Source organism: Mustela erminea, chromosome 9, assembly GCF_009829155.1.
Source record: "Mustela erminea isolate mMusErm1 chromosome 9, mMusErm1.Pri, whole genome shotgun sequence".
Taxonomy (NCBI): domain Eukaryota; kingdom Metazoa; phylum Chordata; class Mammalia; order Carnivora; family Mustelidae; genus Mustela; species Mustela erminea.
Genome location: NC_045622.1, coordinates 87842039 through 87860804, shown reverse-complemented (window position 1 = coordinate 87860804; position 18766 = coordinate 87842039). Strand labels below are relative to the sequence as shown.

Here is an 18766-nt window from a genome sequence, read left to right as displayed (position 1 = left end):
CATGACCTAAAACGTGTTCATAACAAAATACCATAAAATTACAAATTTAGATCTCCTAAGTGGAATTCAAAACATAGCCTAGGTCTTTCTTCCCCTAGTTCTACACCCCAGACCACGGCTCTTACATACGAATTACAAATGGTAGCTTCCATTGCTTGCACGTACATAATTGCGGTTCTTTCCTGGCATCCAAGTGACAGCAAAATTTTATCTTCCCCATGATGGTTTTAGTGCCAAAACTGCTAAATTGTCATTTCTCTTGATGGTGTATGTTCAGGGTGACTGGAGTCATGTTTCTGTACTAAAGGACCCATTCCATTTGCTAAGCTTTGAGGAAGAAAGATCTGGAACCCGGCCAACTGAACATAGTTTAAGATATTTAAACACCAATTAAAAATCATATATATATATGAGAGAGAGAAAGACAAAATCTGCTAAATTCTCCAATTTTGTATGAGAGACAGCAAATGGGTCCTTTGGGATTTTTTGTTTTGTTTTCAATTTTTTGTATTCTTTGCCATGGAAGAAAACTGAATCATCCCTTACCTTCACCTTTCCAGCCCGATTCAGATCACCTTGAAAGGAACTGCCAACTTTTTGGCCTTCATCTATCACTATCTGAAAAAAAAAAACCAGTGAGGACATCTTGATGAGAAAATGAAACAACCAAAAATAAAGGAGCTGATCTTGTAGCCCTTCAGGCAATAAAACTCCCCTTCCGGTTTTTGTTAATTAGCTATGCATGATGGACCAGATCCACTAAACCATAGTAGTGGTCAGGGAATAGTTTTCAGGAGGTCTGACTTCTACTTGTGCCTGTAGACTCATCCACAGAATAACCTAGAGTAAATTACTTAACCTCAGTTTTCTCATGTGTAAAATAGGAACACTCCCCACCTCATTACCCCACCCCCCATCCCACCCCAATGCACCTCTCAAGGACAAACCAGAGAATGCTAATACAACATTTTCAAGTTATTAGGAAACAATATCATTGAACAATTCATTGCCTCTCCACATGCTGGTTAAAGACTCAACAGAAAATGCCTCTCCAACTGCCAGCAATAGCCAGTATAAAGTGAATCCTCTAGGGGGAAAAAAAAACTTCTGACAACACCTGGGTGGCTCAGTTGGTTAAACATCTGCCTTTGGCTCAGGTCATGGTCCCGGGGTCCTGGGATGGAGCCCTGCACCAGGCTCCCTGCTCAGCTAAGAGCCTGCTCCCTCTCTCTCTACTGCTCCCCCTACTTGTGCGCTCTCTCTGTCAAATAAATAAATAAAATCTTTTTAAAAAAGAAAAAGTTCTGATCCCATAATCATTTCATTGGATGTTAAGTTCTGGAATTAAAAACTGTAGGCCTCTGCCATACAGAAACACTTTTCTAATACAGAGACTTTTGTTCCCTCATATGAAACCACATCTCACATACAATTTTGTCCACGATAACACAGGAAGATATGATGAGCTAGAAAATAGAAAACTGGGGCACCTGGGTGGCTCAGTCCTTAAGTGTCTGCCTTCAGCTCAGGTCATGATCTCAGGGTCCTGTGATCGAGCCTCACATTGGGCTCCCTGCTCAGCAGGAAGCCTGCTTCCCCCTCTCCCACTCTCCCTGCTTGTGTTCCCCTCTCGCTGTGTCTTCTATCAAATATAAATAAAATCTCAAAAAAAAAAAAGAAAGAAAGTAGAAACTCAAATGTTGTAAAAAATACAACAGCTTCCACTAGGGTTCCTTGAGAGTTAAAAAACCATAGCTAAGGAGAATATAAATATTGTCTATTAAGTCTTAAAGATTAGGAAGAGAGCATCCAATATTTAATAACAAAATGTTGGAAAAAATAAGATAACAGATTTTACTTTAAGAGATGAATCCAGAGCAGATAATAGAAACTCCCATTTAACACAGAGAATTATAAAAAGCAATTCTTTTGTCCCAAATAGAGGACAAGCTAAAATATGTAAATAATTACAAGAATTTTTAGATGGCAGTTCCTTAAAGGAACTTAAAAACTTGGGGCTAACCAAGTTACCCTCATAAACACTGGCTGCTGAAATCATAAAATGTAATGACGATTTTTGGGGGTGCCTGGGTGGCTCAGCCAGTTAAGTGTCCAACTCTTGGTTTAAGTTCAGGTCATGATCTCATGAGTCCTGGGACTGGGCTCCACGTTGGGCTCTGCACTTTGTAGGGAGCCTGCGTGACCTCAGCTCCTCCCCCAACTCTCACTCTCTCAAATAAATAAATAAATAGATCTTTTTAAAAAAGGAAAAAGAAATATAATAATGACTCTTAATAAAGTTTCCCAATGGCACTCCTTCCAGAATTAAGAATCTAAGTTACTGATCCAATAACTGTCCAATGTTTCTTATGTTTTTACAGTTTCTTTCTCTTTTTAATTCATAAAGAATGCTTTTTCCTGTTTCTATAAATGTGCTATGACATTACCTGTTCGTCTTCTGAACATTGTGATGAAGTATGAATAAAGACGGCTTTGCTTCTAAGATGATGATCATTTGGTTCATTTTCATGAGCAAATCTTACTGAAGGAAATACGTTTTCTGAAGAATCAGTTCCAAATGCTCCTCGTTTGGTCACATTATCCTCTGAAATGATAAGTTACACATTAGAAAATATACAAACACCCAGTCTTGCTTATTTTGCATTTCCTGAGTCTTTCTTCCAAACAATAACAACAACAAATGCTCTTCAAAGTCTACAAGCAGAATGTTTGAGATACTGAGCACTCTGAACTTTATAAAATTTTTTCTAAAAATTCATAGAACGATAACACTATTTCACTCACTTTTCAACAAATACTAAGTGCTTACTATTATACCCAGCACTGTTCTCAGCCATTGTTAAAAGGTCAATGAAGTATGGTATTTGAAAAACTCTTGGGCATTAATTATCTCATTTTTTCCCTAAATTTGAAGGGAGGTTTTCCTTATATGGAAGCAATGTATGTGTCATTTTAGAAAGTTTTTAAGAGAAAAAATTAAAATTAGAAATAATTCTGCAAAACAGAAAAGCTATAACAATTTTTTTTCAATGGCTATTTTTCTCGTATTTTATCTGTGGATCCATATACTTCTAAAAAGCAATGTTTGACTATCCTTGACTATTTAAAACTATAAACAATTAATACTTTTGTACTAAATCTATGCATATTCATGATTATGTTCTTAGGATAAAGAAAGTCTAAGATTAATCCTAAATTAAGAGATTGAGAAAATTATGATAACATGATGCCATTAACAGAAATGTGGGGGATAAATTCAGATGAGAGATAATGAATTAAGCTTTGATCATGTTCATTTGAAGTGCCAGTAGAAATTGTGAGGGAAATGTCCCAGAGGCAGCTGCAAATGCAGGCTAAAATGTGAGAGAGATATCACAGCAATAGGTAAATATCTGCTAAAAATCACACTGAGATAATGGTCTAAGCCATAAAACTGCTTTCTATATTAGAATTAATCATTAGGGTTAACATTTACTGTGTGTCAGATACTCTTTTATGAGCACTCATAAATCTCATTTAAAGCCCGAAACAACCCTATAGGTAGTTACCATTAGTACCCCCATTTTACAGATGAGGAAACCAAGGCCTACAGAGAGGTCAAGTAACTTACTCAAAGCTACATGGCTAGTGGGGCACCTGGGTGGCTCAGTGGGTTAAAGCCTCTGCCTTCGGCTCAGGTCATGATCCCACGGTCCTGGGATCCAGCCCCGCATTGGGCTCTCTGCTCAGTGGGGAGCCTGCTTCTCTTCCTCTCTCTCTGCCTGCCTCTCTGCCTGCCTGTGATCTCTGTCAAATAAATAAATAAAATCTTTTTTTTTTTAAGATTTTATTTATTTATTTGAGAGAGAGACAGTGAGAGAGCATGAGTGAGGAGAAGGTCAGAGGGAGAAGCAGACTCCCCATGGAGCTGGGAGCCCGATGTGGGACTCGATCCCGGGACTCTGGGATCATGACCTGAGCCGAAGGCAGTCGTCCAACCAACTGAGCCACCCAGGCGTCCCAAATAAAATCTTTAAAAAAAAAAAAAAAAGTTACATGGCTAGCAAATAGCACAGTGGGGATTTGAAGTCAGGCCTTTAGACTCAGAATCCACACTCACAACCACAGTGTTATGCCAACTGGAGTAATATAGCAAATAAAGGCAAAGAGTCCTTAGAAAACAGAAGAATGAAGCAGAGAAAAGACAAAGAAAAAATCCTGGAAAAGAGACAAGAGAAGTTTACAATAGCACCAGAAGAACCAAGAGTGCATAGTACATTCCCAAACCAGAAGTGGCTTGCTGCAAATGACCAGAGCAAATGCAGGAATCTATGTAGTGATCAACAGAAGAGTGATAAAGAGATTCAAAAGAGGTCAAGTGGCAGAAATCAAGCAACAAGCAGATTGGAGAACCTGTTCCATCTCCTTATGGTACTCCACCATGAAAAAGCTCCAGGGTCACAAGGACTGTCTGATCTGTGAGCTTTGTAGGCAGGTATCTGCTAAAGGCGTTACAAGACAGCCTAACCCAGCCCAGTGGCCAAGCTTGTTTCTCTTGAGCTATTAATTGCTCGGCTTCAGAGTCAGTGAGATTCTTGTTCACAGCCGGGTGCAACTCCAGAGTCCTTTGTTTGCTTCCTTCTACCCCATCACCGGCAGAGTTAAGACATGTGGGGGTACCTATAGGACATGAACACAGAGATACTGCTGGAGCACAGAGGTAACGTGACCTAGTCTATAAGCCAGTGAGGGAAAATGCAAATACTAACTGCACCACTTTCTCTTTAAAAAGAATTAAGAAATAACACAAGTTCAGGCCAGCTCTCTCAACTGACTCGGGCACCAACATCTGTGACTCCTAATGCTTTCCACGGGCACAGTAGAAACTCGAATGTGAAGCACTAGTCTTGGCAGGGGGGCAGTGAGGGAGCAGAGGGGTAGGAAGGGGGAGAGGGAATGAGGTAGTGGGAGGGTTGCCGAGAATACTGCTGGAGTAATCGACAACAAAAAATTCTCTTCCAAATCCACAGGCTGAATGCTTGAGGTACTATAAAAGACCAGAGAAGTGAGGTACAGAAGGTCATGGGACTTCTCCTCCTGGACTTTTTTGACAGCCACCGAGGGGTCCTACATCAGTCCTAGGGCCAAGATAAGCGATGGTAGCGGGGTGGAGAGAGATAAGCGTAGAAACAGGAGGAGTTCCTCAAACTCCATCAAAGTTAGAGGCAAGAAGACTCCCCGTGACTACCTGTCATTCTTCCTCAGTGCACTGTTCTCACAGGAGGTGGAAGTTTCCCTTCTCCCTGCTCATCCTTTATGTCTAGCACAACCTCAATCTAGTATTGACTAAGAAAACACTATGTCCCGGCACACTGTTGTAATAGTCTATTGACTTAAGAACCTGAAAAGCACAGCGATGTCTGGGAAGAACAGATGCTCTGTAAGGACAAGCTCTATTTATTCTCATAATCACTCAATGTACACCTCTGCCATTTCCAATAAAACACGCAGGTTATTTGACAGATAACCCGATGAAACTCCTTCAAAATAAAAAGCAATGTATCACAAAGTCCCAGGTTCTGATGCCGACGTTGGACTATTGTTGGGGTCTCAGATCTAACAAAATATTTGGCTCATCCTTTTAAAACTTTATTTTGTAAACATAAAGCTTTCATTTAAAAAATACCAGAAGATTCAGAAAAGATTGTGTTCTCTCTCTGACAGAACCTATAGTTGAGGCCTCCTTCCTGAACCTTGAAAATCGTTCCACAAGAATATGTACTTGATCACTCCAAAGACCCAGAAGTGCTTCTCATAAAGGCTTTTATCATTTTTTTTTTGAAAAAGCAGCAAAATATAAATCTCTTGGCAAAATAAAATAGGAAAAAAAGTTCTTTTTTTTCAATATGATAATGTCAAAATGGCAGATGCTGGCACAGCCCAGAATCCAAAGTGGCCTACAGCCTGATCAGAGAGCCAGCTGCTGCCTCCTGGAGTTACCCCGGTGGCATTCCAAACGTGCCACCCAAGTGTCCGTCTCATCTCCTTCTGTTTCTGTGTTCCATTGAGCCCTCTTCCCCCTTTCATCTTATCCCTAATGTTCCTTGCTTTGAAATAAGTGTCAGACATAATACACTTTAGAAATCTAGCAGCAATATTTCAGAGCACAAGTAGGTTACTGAGACCTGAAAGAGAGTTTCTTTGGGTATTTCTGAGTGGAAACTTCAATACAGATGAAACAAAGGCTGTTTGTTGTTTTGTTTTGTTTTGTTTTTTTCTTCTCCTAAAGGTTGCATTATTCTGAAGCAATGGAATTTCAATTTTCTTTTGATACCAAACAGACACGCTTCCAATAGATCTCCCTTTCAAGGCCACCAACTAGACCCACCGTGTCTAATTTCAGGCCAAGGAGAAAGATTTCACTCCTTGAAAAGGTCGAAACCACAGATGCCTCGATAAATTAAACACTGATCGCATATTGATTGTATAGCTTCTGGATGAACGTGACCGCTTTCAAAGAACTCCATTTTGAAAGGAAAAAAAAAAAAAAAGCTTTAAAAATTCAAATCCATCCATACAGAAGTCAGATTAGACTAGACCCCAGGTGTGGAGAAACATCACTGCACTGGCAGGAGAGTTTTCACAAATCAACACAACCAGCATCAGAATTCATGACCAAATCCCGACAACAACCTCCAGTGTCTTTACTTCAGCACCAGGGTCAGTGGCAATGTAAATCAAGAGCACGTTCTCAATCGTGAAGAGATATTGACTATGTGGCTAGAAGGAAAGAAAACTTCTTGGGGGGAAATTCTGTGCAACACTGGATATTTGCAAAAAGCCTTCTGCAAAGAGAATAGGGGCTAAGCAATCATGCTGGTAACAAGGCTGGGTACTTTGAAAGTCAGGGGGTGATTTTCACATTATATTCCTAGCCTGGAGCAATGTTTCTCTGGACAATAATATTTGCTCTTGATTTGTCCAACCAAACTACTTCACTCCACTGCTTCTTGATCACATGCTCCTTGGTATCCGGCCTCCCCTGGAGCGATAGTCGTTAGGATTAAATAAGCAATTTAAAAACCAATCAATCATAAATCAGAATAAATCCAAAGAAGCTAAATTCAGCAGACAAATGTTTTGTCTAAATTCCCTTCGCAGTGTTCTGAATTCCAACTGTTTTATGTTCTTCATTTGAAAGGGCACAGGGAAGAGAGGATTACCTCAGCCCGGCCAGTCAGGAATAATTGTGCTTTCCCCGAGGCAGGATGATAATTGACTCATTATTCACAGTCATAGCTCTCAAGCTGCCAAGACACAAATGCACAACCCTGGCCCAGAAAAAAAAAAAGTGTGTGTCAAAACCCAAGATGAGGGGCACAACAGCAGTAAGTTAACATTGTTGAAACATCCAGTTTTAGGTACTCATAGAGAGAAAAATGTGAAGAGAGTGTAAAGTGGTTGAAAGTTGATTTATGGGAAGAAAATCCGAGTGGCCGTTGAGTCATACAATCCGTTCAATCTGGAAAATTATACTCCAGGCATCAACTATATGCAAGGTGACAAAGATGGGGAGCCCCAGTCCCTGCCCTTACAGAGTTTACACACCAAGAAGTTAACCCAAGTATGTCAACCACGAGAAGAGAACACAACCATGGAAGACAATGGAAGGGAATCCAAGGTAAGAGAATGGCAAAATCACAACAGGTTTGGGAGAATCACAAGAGGCTTCACATAGACATGGAGCATCTGAGTTGGGCTTTGAGAGACCGCAACAAATTTCAACAGGCAAGCACTGCTGAGGTTATCCCACAGAGGGAAAATGGCATGAACAAAGCCCCCAAAATGGGAAAGCAAAGCCCCTGAGGAAGAGTCACAAAGTATTCCAGGAAGATGGGAGCACATGTGCTGTGACACATGGAAGGGCTGATATTTGGAGGGCCTGACAAGAACTCTGCAGTTTATCTAGGCCTTGGAGAGTCACAATTAGAGCTACGCTCTAAGGAGAGGAAATGAGTGGAAGGGAGCATTGTAGACCAGACACTGGAGTGAGCAACAGAAAGTCAAGGTAGTAATCCAGGTAAGAATTAAAGGGACCCTGAGCAAAGGATTTAAGAAAGAACTCCCTTTGTGAGTTCTTTTTTCATCTCTGAGACGGAAATGAAGACATTATCTCCAAGTGGTTATATTTCCTCCTCCCTGTAGATAACTCAGAATATTCACCTTATCTTCCCACTGGAATCTGTACTATTCTTCTAATTTGGCACACCCTAAGTAACTTTTTTTTTTTAACAATCTCTGTGAAGATGGAAGTAGATAATACAGCACGCTTGCAACCTGTGAAAGGGATTACACTCTGGTGCAAAAGAGGCTACACATGTCACCCCACAAGATAAGCTCACCTTCCCAGTGGATTCAGCCACAGAAGTGAGGTGGCCCGCAGTAGCAGCAGATAGGGCAACTTTGAACAAAGCTTTCCTTAGCTCCCAGAATCCTTAACAGGGTGACTGCTGCTGCTGACACTGTCTACACAAGGTAGGATCTTGTTACATCCAAGAAGTTCCTTTCTTTTTCTATCACAATCCTTACCTACTTAAAACTTCCAAGTCTATGCACATACACTTCATTTTCTTAGTCGGAAATATGAGGACAGACAAACAGGTCTCTCCTCATTCTTGAGCCAAATCCAGAGTCACAAGGCCATAGACTCACCTAGTGAAAAACTTACAATAAACATCTAAGTATCCATGAAGAGTAGCTCTACTTCTCCATTAATGACGTATAATTTACTAAATTCACTTATTTTAAATGTACAATTCAATGATTTTTAATCAACACAGAGTTGTGCAACCATCACCACAATTAAATCTTTAGGTCACGTCCTTCACCCCAAAAAGGTCTCTGGGGCGCATCTATAGTCACCCCCTGTTCCCACATCTAACTGCAGGCAAACCATACCACTAATCTACTTTTTATAGCTATAGATCTGCCTTTTCTAGACCTTCCATATAAATGTAATCATACAATATGTGGTCTTTGAGCCTGACTTTTTCACCTAGCACACATCTTTGAGCTTCACCCGTGGTAGCATATATCAGTACTTCGCTCTTTTTTATCTACTGTGTGGAGAGATGCCATTCTGTTTTTTCCATTCACCAGTGAATGGACAATTGGGGCTTTCCACATCTTGTACCCCCTTGATTCTGAGGCTGAGTTTGATCAAGGACCACGACTGCTAACCCAGTTCTGTGCTGTGCCACTACAGGATGAAGCCGAAACAAAAGACAGAGTTCCAGCCTCCCTCCACACCCAGACAATGGGAAGAATGCACATACTCAGTGAAGCTGAAACTCTTATTATCATCTCTCTTCACATGGTCACAGCCTTACAATGAGGCCACTCTATTATTTATCTGAAGTCACCTGAAACTACCTTTCTTATTGTTCATTGTCTACCTCTTCCCAGTAACGTAAGCCTAAGGAAAGCAGGGACCTCTTGGTCAGGAAATTACTCACAGTTCCTGCAAAGGAAAATACTCATTCTCCACTCCAAAGGGCATGTAACATTTAAGACCGAACATAGAGTGATGCTCAACCTTTCCACCAGGGAGTTCACTGTGTGAACTGAGCTGGAAGATTCAAGGAAGAGTTAAGAAAGTTATAAGATGGTCAGCTCCACTCAGGTCATGATCTCAGAGCCCTGCACTGGGCTCTCTGCTCAGCAGGGAGCATGGTTTCCCCTTCTTTCTGCCTGCTGCTCTGCCTACTTGTGATCTCTCTCTCTGTTAAATAAATAAATAAAATCTTTTAAAAAAAGGAAAGAAAGTTATAAGACATGGCCTTTGTCTATGAGAAACATATAATTTATTCTCTTAAAACTTGTACTCACTCAAAGGCACAACATTTTGCATATCTTTCAGCCAGCATTTCCATGTCTAAGAATTTATCCAAAAGAAATAATTAAGTATGTGGGCAAAGATTTCACTACAAAGCCAAAAATGTCTAATATTTTCCCTTGAAATTTTTTACTTAATCAAGGCCTCAAATTTTTGCATATCTTTGAATTTCCATGTGTAAAAATGTATCCAAAGGCCATAAATAAGAAGGGTACAAAGAAAAAAAAAAAAAAGCGTACAAAGATGTAGCTACTGAAAAAATAAATAAATAAGGCCAAAAGCATTACTAGGAACCTACGAGGCTAGCCATGTCCACGCCTCAGCTGCCCTCCATACCCTCTGACCTCAGCTCCCCCTTCTCACCCTTGTTCCTGCCACTCAGGCCACAATGACCTCTTCCCTGCTCCTCAACCAGGCCCAGCGCTGCTGTGACCAGGCCTCCACGCTGGTTGTTCCCTTGGCCTCAAATGCCTTTCCTTCAAGAATCCACGGGCTTTCCTTCATCAGCTCCTTCCAATCTTCACTCACATTTTACCTTCCCAAGGAGGCCTAACAGCATCATTCTACATAAAAATGCAACCCTACGCTTCCCCACCAGCACTCATGACCCTCAGATCCTGCTCAGTATATTTTTTTGTCTTTACCAGAACAGTTAGTATCTTCTAACATACATATTTTTCTTACTTATTATGTTTACTGTTCGTTGCTCTCTCCCTCTGCTAGGATTCAAATTCCCTGAAGGGTAATGACCTTTGTCTCTTTTGGTCACTTATGTGAGCATTACTTGGCACACAGTAGGTGTTCAATAAACATTTACTAAATGAATGAGGATAGACAATGCAACATCATCTGTAATAGCCAAAAATTGGAAATCACTAAATGTCCAACAAAAAAGAGAAGGGCGAAATAAATTATAGCATATCCACACAATTGAATACTATGCAGTCTAACAATTCTATTAAATTTTCATATTTATTAATTGGGAAGTTCATAATATATTATGTGAAAAAGCAAGGAACAAAAAGTATGCATAGTATGATATCACTTTTATACAATAATTATAATAAATTTGCTGAATATATAAATGAATGAAAATATTAGGTTGAGACTTACTATAATTTAGGTACTGTTAATATAAATAAATATAAAAATATGTGTGTGGTTTTTGTATATATGATTATTTAATCCTAATAACACAACTGTGAAGTAGCGGTTATTATACCCATTTTACAGATGATAATACTGAAACTCAGAGATTCTAAAAACTTTCCCAAGACCACCTCATTAGGAAACAGCGGAGCTCAGATTCAAATCCTGGTTGTCTCTAAGTCACATGTTCATAGCTAATAAGTGCATCTATACACAAACTAATAGAATAATTCAGCAAGGAGGTATACACCCATGGTTTATCTCTAAGACACAGGATCACAGTTTTATTAATTAGTTAACTGGATACCACTTTAGTTTTATGAAACAGACACCTCAAGTAAGCATGGCTTAAATGAAATAGAAGTTTATTTCTCTCTCATGCATTAATACAGAGATGCAGAGAATCCATAATAACATAGTTATTCTGCTTCCCAGAATTATTCTAGAACCCGGGCTACTTCTTCCTTTCTGCCATCCCTAGGGCACCACCCTTCTCCAACATGGTACACAATGGTGCACGACCCACTCTTGCTCTATGCAAGAGGATAAAGAGGAGAAAGTGTGTACCTCTGTTCCCTTCTGTCATTAGCAAAGGCATAGTTTAAGCTCTTCTATCAAGGAGGCACCAAAACAGAGCAGCTCAAACAGGAATTTCATTTCTCTCTCAGGTAATAGTTTAGGGCAAGTGGGCAGGCTGTGTTCCATGAGATGGTCCAAGCACACGGGCTGGCGGGATGCTGTGCCATCCTTGGCACATGGCTTCCATCTCTGTGTCTAAGGATCACTCCCACAGTTGTCTATTTCCGGCTGGGAGAAAAAGATTAAAGGAGCCTAGGCCATGTTTCTTGAAGATATCACCCCAGAAGTTACACATATCAGTTCCCCTCCCTTCTTATTGGCACAAACTTGGGCAAACAGTTATACCAGCTGCAAGGAGACTCGGGAATGTCATCTTTATTCTGAGGGGCCATGCAGCAGCTAAAAATGTTACTGCTATAGAAAAAGTGTATTTTTTGCTTGTGTGTGAGGGTGTGTGTGTTCATGCCTTTTTATTTTCTTACTTTCCTACCATGAACAAAAAAATAAACTTATCGGTAGAGGTGAAAAGCACTTTATCTAACCAAGTCTCTTCCAATCTTTAATCTAGGGAGAATACCTACAAGCATCTCCTTCCTTCTTAAAAAGTTGTTCCTAGAAATACTAAGAAAAGAATACATATACATACATAATATCTCACATTTACATTTCTTTATATTGTAGACACAAGATTCTTTTAACATTCAACTTTGATGTCCCTCTTTTAAATCCTAGTTATCTAATCATAAAATTTTACATCTCAATAAGTTTTAAAAGTACCTTCATTTATAAAATACACAGCAAAAAAAGTACAAAAAGCACTGAAATTACTGGAGGAACACTTCCTAGAAGTACAGGTGACAACATACCTTCATGCCTATGTGGTCTCCCAACACTGTTGCCTGTGCACTTGCCAATGGCAAAATGCTCATAAATAACATAGTTCTTCCAGCAATAACACAAGTAGCCAGATTTTCGCTGTGATGGAATAACTCTGGCCCGTTCACACATGCTCTACAATCCTTCAGACTTGGGACAGAATATACGCTAATCCAAAACTCACCTTAAAATTCTGTAAGCAAGTATACCCTGTTCTCCCTATCAGAGATCAGCAAGATCACAGTAAAATTATTCCTCTAACCCATCATTCTTTGTCTACTGTCGAAGTTCCTTTTTAAATAATATAAAATGGTGACGTGACATTAAACAAAAAAAAATTATGGTGAAAGTAAAATAATAGTTCTTACTCCCTGGGCAGGGCATGTAGATGATTTCTTCATGAAAGCTGTGGACCTTATTCCTGGGAAAATGCAGTACATACAAAAGCAGAGAATTTTATGGAACACAAACATTTCCCCCTTCCTCTCCTTGATCTCATTCAGAACATATTTCTGAAAGTTGGTCTAGAAGTCAAGGCTCTTGGTCCATCCATACACTAGCACTGTTGAACTAAAATTTGGGGACTGATTCCCCAAGAATCCACATTTTAATAAGCTTTTTAAATGATACCTGAGGTAAGACTCCCAAGGAAAGGTTCCTTGGAGTAGAATGCAAAAATTGAGAATTAAAAAGAGAGGGAGGTACAGGCTTCTCATTAAGAATGAAGAAGTTCACAGGGATGAAAGGGACAGCACGGGGAGTAGAGCCAATGGAATTTTAATATTGTATGGTGACATAGCTACACATGTGGTGAGCACATTACAATGCACAGAGTTGCTGAATCACTATGTTGTACAACTGAAACTATGTAACATTGTGTGTCAATTATACTTCAATTTAAAAAAAAAGATGTAGTATCTGATATCTTTGTCAAAGTATATAAATACCTTTGCTTCAAGGTTCTGTGTAGACATACTATTTAGTCTATCCACCAGAGGCCAGTGTAGGATTATTCCCTGAACTGTGCAGTCTTACACTGTACGAGAGACTCTATACATAGATACTACACAATATATACCATACAGAGTTCGTTTTGACTCCACCAAGGGTGTGGACAGCTAACACTGTAAACAATACTTTTACCTTCTTTATATTGTAGATTCAAGATTTTTTTTTTTACTATTTAACCTTGATGTTTCCCTTTTAAATCATAAATAGCCTCCACAAATAAAAACCACACCAGAGTACATCTTTTTAAAACCTACCAAGTACCTTCATGTATATTTCATCGGCTTCACCTCACAACCATATGAGACATACTGAGCAGGCAGAATTATCCCTCATTTACAGATTCAGAGAGAATAAGCGGCAGGCCTGCAGTGTCAAAGAATTAATAAGTGCCTGGACCAGGTCTTCTGAATCCTGAGCTCAAAGAGAACCCTTTCCATAACACTGGCCCTGCTCGCAACAAAATGAGAAATAAAAGGGCAGTACACTAAACTCTTCATAAAACCAAATCCCATCAACCTAAAAAATCTTCCTTCACCCTGAGATCATACCCTCCTTCTGCCTGCCTACACAGTGATACATCAACTTAAGACAACCTTTTTTATGCACACAGGTTGGAGAAAGTCAGGAACTGCGAGGTTTTTCTACCCTTTTACAAATAAATGCTTTTTAGGAGTCTTCAAACTGCCCAAATTTGCAATAATCCAGGACCCATTCATTGGTATAAAGCATTGGGGCAATGCAAGAACACACTTAAATTGTACATGTCTCTCACATTCCCTCTTTTTTTTTTTTTTTCCCCAGTGCACTTCAGGGTGTCCCTCATTTAAAAAAAATAAAAAGCTTGAAGTCAAAAAAGGAGAAAAAACAGTCTGAAAAATCTACTGTTCTAATCATTCTGATTTCTCTTTTTTAAACTCATACAGAGGGTTTATTCTAATCTAAAACTGAGTCCCCCAGACCAAAGGCAATATTCTGCATATTGTTTTATCAGCACTATGTAAAGAGTGGTTAGTATTAGCTTACCAACTGACCTCTAACTATAGTGTGCTTGACTGCCAGTGTGCCTTCACACATCTAGAGCATTTGAAACGCAGAGCACACAGAAATAAGTAAGAATGACGTATCAGACTAGGGACTCTTTCTCGTTCATCTTATATTCCCAGATTTTAGCTCAATGCCTAAAATACAGCAGGAACACAGTCAATACGGAAATGATTTCAACATTTGCAAGAAGAACTGCAGTGACACTTTAATTGAGGACTAAGCCTAATACTCAGAAATTAGATGACTGGCTACAAGTCACACAAAGCATAATTGATGGAGAGGAGGAAAATGTGGCACTTGATCCACAATCCCTTTTTTTCTAATCAGCAATCCATACACTATAAAACCTAAGGCAAAGTCAGGCTAAGCTCAAAAAACACGTGAAAATGGTATGATTCTTCTCTGTGTTAAAGAAGCAGTGGGCTTCAAGGAGAACGAGTTAACTGGTGCCACTTAAACCTTTCTCATCTGGAGGGAATCCAAGTCGGAGGGGGAAGAAAAAAGACACTAACAATCTCAAACTAGACAGACTGTGGTTTGATTGTCATACAAAGAAGATGTGAGTTTGGCTGCAATAAAGTTTCCTGTTTGTATCCCTTTGGGTTTAGCTGACCATTTCAAAGAAAATATTATTGGTCTACGGCTGAGAGATTCCAGATTTGAAAGCCACACACATTTGAATACAGACCCATTCAACTGAATCAAAGGATACAGTCTTAAAGCCACCTCAGTTCCAAGCTACACAATTTACTCTTTCTTTTCAAACGTAACAGTACATTTAACAATGAATAATAAAAATTAAGTCTCAAGTTAAAGACCAATGCATACAAAACAACTGTGCACTTACTCAGTATTGTTTTCATCAGCCTCTAAAAGGCTGTGACCATCTTTAAAGTTTCTTTGGCCACTAGCAGTTTTCTGCTTGTCTTTTGTAGAAGTTCAAGATTCCATTTGCCTGGGACACCTGGGTGGCTCAGTCAGTTAAGCAGCTGCCTTCAGTTCAGGTCATGAACCCAGGGTCCTGAGATGGAGTCCTGCATCAGGCTCCTTGCTCCGCGGTGACCCTGCTTCTCCCTCTGCCTCTGCCTGCCACTCCACCTGCCTGTGCTCTCTCTCAGTCTAACAAATAAATAAATAAAATCTTTTAAAAAAGATTCCATTTGCCTAAGAAAATTTACCTCTCTCATTTATATCCACACACAAAATATATATATAATATATACATGTTGAAAACATATACAGAGAATCAAAGAAAATTATTCTTTATTTATAGGCCAACCAAATTAAAAAGCTCATAATATTTTATTTCACTGAGAAACAAATTTATTGCAACAAAATACTATGCGTTAAAAACGCTGCCAAAAATAAATTTAAAGCTTATAATTCAAAATGTTGTAAATACTTAAACATATTTTCTCTCCTTTATGCAATTACACCTGAACTATAGCAGGCACAGAAAACAAACGATTATCTATGGGCCAAATATTCATGGAGAGAATATGAATCGTAACAACCACAGCTGAACATTTACGCTAATATATCTGAAACAAAATAGCTTAATCAGCTCAAAATGCATCGTAATTTGAGGGGAGAAATTTCCTTCTATCACGAACCAGTGGTTTTCTGTGTTTCCTAATTTGTCAATTTGTTCCCTAAATGTACTGATTTAGTGATGACAAAAGGAATAGAGAAAAAAATGAAAATTGCTTAATTACAGTTTACAGATGTTCCCCCAGAGAGAAAGAGTAGGGTAGTGCTGCTGGGGCTGTTTCTCCCACCAGGCTTGGCTCTGCATAATGATTTCACTTCGTTCAACATTTTTTCCTCCTTCAGCCTTCTAGGTGGTTTTTGGTACTGTATTTTGATGAAGAAGTCACATACATATGGCTACTGATATAAAACCAATATAAACTGTATTTCTGTTCAGGGTCCTTGCAGGGCTCCCTAACTCCAATGTTTCTCCTCTCCTTTGCAAAATCACTTGCACTGTCTGCTTCTCTGTGTGGGGGACTGCATTACCAGAACTGTAGTCTCAAAACTAGTGGAGCCAAATTACTAGTTAAGAGCCTTATGAATGTAAAAATTCCTGGACCCCTCACTATAGAGCCTCTCATTTAATAAGCCCAGGATAGTGTCTAGAAATCTTTAGTCTTTCTTTCTTTTCTTTTCTTTTCTTTTTTTTTTTTTTTTGGAAAGCTTTAGTCTTATATAAGTTTGATTTATATCAATATAAAACCATGTTCTTTTTTTTTTCCCACTCTTTCTAGCAATAAAAAAAAAAAAAGAGTCAATGAAAAGCTTCGATGGGGCTTCCTTATTCTCTCCCTTGAGATGCCAAGATGCCAGACTAATTAGTGGGTTTTTTAATCACCTGGTTGCTTTCATTAGCAAGTCCTCCTAGGATGTCTCCTACAACTTTCCCTTGAGGTTAACATCCCAGTGGCCTGTCTTCAGTCGAAGGATGGTGGCTGCTATTTGCTGGGCTGTTTCCACCGTGGGCTTCGCTGTTAAACTCCCATTTCCAAACGTGCCTCCCAAGCAGCCTTTTTTTTTTCCCCTCAGTGTGACTAACGGAAAATTTTTTTAAAAAAGGAAAAACAGAAAGACTGCAAATGGCCTGTGAACTGAAAACACCACTCAATATTCAGTAGGGAATTAAAAGTGCCTGATAACAACCGCCCAGAAACTGGGGCGCGCGTGCCACCTGGAAGCAGAAAGCCGGCCGTCCGCTCCAGCTTCCTCTAGCCGGCGATCGGCCAGTTGCAAGGGTATCAAAACAATGTTCAGCCCGCTGGTCTTTGTCTAATACCGACTGAAAACAACCACAAAAGGCTACACAGCAAGGATTATTTTTTGTTTTGGTGTGTTCTTTTACGAGTGAGAGAAAGCTGTTTTTTATGCTCCACTGAAATTTCTTTCCTGCTCTGAGATTGGTAAGAGGGCCAGCTGCTTTCGCTATTTTTTTCTCTGTGGTATTTTTCAACAGCCTACCTTAAATGCATCCTTCAGACAGGGAAAAGACTCTCTGTACCCCTATGGAAGTCTAAAGATGTGTTTTTCTAACGTTCCCATTCAAAGTAGCTTTGGGGACCAAAATGATATGTCAGCTTCGGAAGTGTGTTGTTTTATGTGCTGTCACCACTTTCATTTTTAATTACATTTTCTAGAGGTTGTCAAGTATGCGGAGCGATATTCCTTTGCCTGAACTGACAACTCAAAACTTATCAGTCAGAGGAGTGAAGCAAATCCCAGCTCAGGATTCTAAGCTCTTGACAGAAGTAACACCCAATAAAAAAAGAAACAAAAGCCTCCTGAAAACGAGAACCATGGACCTTTGAACAGGTCCCTCTGCCTCTGTGGGCTTGGCCTCTCCCAGGCAGGACACCTGTGACTTCTCTTTGACTCTTTCTTCTCCCTTGTCCTCTGTGACTCTTGTTGCCAAGTGCCCTCAGGGTCTCATTAGCCTTCCCTGCTTTCCTTGTCCCCCTCTCCTGGTCCATATCCCTAAAGATGTATTTCTGTTCAGGGTCCTTGCAGGGCTCCCTAACTCCAATGTTTCTCCCCTCCTTTGCAAAATCACTTGCACTGTCTGCTTCTCTGTGTAGGGGACTGCATTGGCAGAACTGTAGTCTCAAAACTAGTGGAGCCAAATTACTAGTTAAGAGCCTTATGAATGTAAAAATTCCTAGACCCCTCACTATAGAGCCTCTCATTTAATAAGCCCAGGATAGTGTCTAGAAATCTTTAGTCTTTCTTTTTTCTTCTTCTTCTTCTTTTTTTTTTTTTTTTTTGAAATCTTTAGGCTTATACAAGTTTGACATTGTAAAAGTCTTTTTGATACTCAGCCAACTTTAAGAACCACTGGTCTCTAGCAGATCTGCCCAGTAGAAATAGAACATAAGCCACAGGTGTAGTTTTAAATTTTCAAGCAACCACATTTTCAAAAGTTTTGAAAGTGAAGTTAATATTCATAATGTATTTTATTTAAGCCAATTTTCCAAAATATTGTCATTTCAAATGTAGTTAAAATAAAAATGTTATTGAGGGGCACCTGGGTGGCTCAGTGGGTTAAGCCTCTGCCTTCAGCTCAGGTCGTGATCTCGGGATCCTGGGATCAAGCCCCGCATCGGGCTCTCTGCTTGGCAGGGAACCTGCTTCCCCCTCTCTCTGCCTGCCTCTCTGCCTACTTGTGATCTCTCTGTCAGATGGATA

General features: G+C 39.7%; 1 protein-coding gene across 3 annotated transcripts in view; it reads right to left on the bottom strand.

Annotated features, from left to right (window-relative positions):
* The window catches only part of IFTAP (intraflagellar transport associated protein), a 64102-nt gene that overhangs the window by 21743 nt on the left and 23593 nt on the right, over nucleotides 1-18766 (bottom strand). For all 3 annotated transcript variants that reach the window (XM_032358600.1, XM_032358599.1, XM_032358601.1), the window contains 2 exons: nucleotides 2448-2605; nucleotides 547-618 (listed from right to left, as the gene is read on the bottom strand). In XM_032358600.1, coding sequence (XP_032214491.1) covers nucleotides 547-618; nucleotides 2448-2605 — 230 coding nt within the window. The remainder of the gene's footprint in view (nucleotides 1-546; nucleotides 619-2447; nucleotides 2606-18766) is intronic.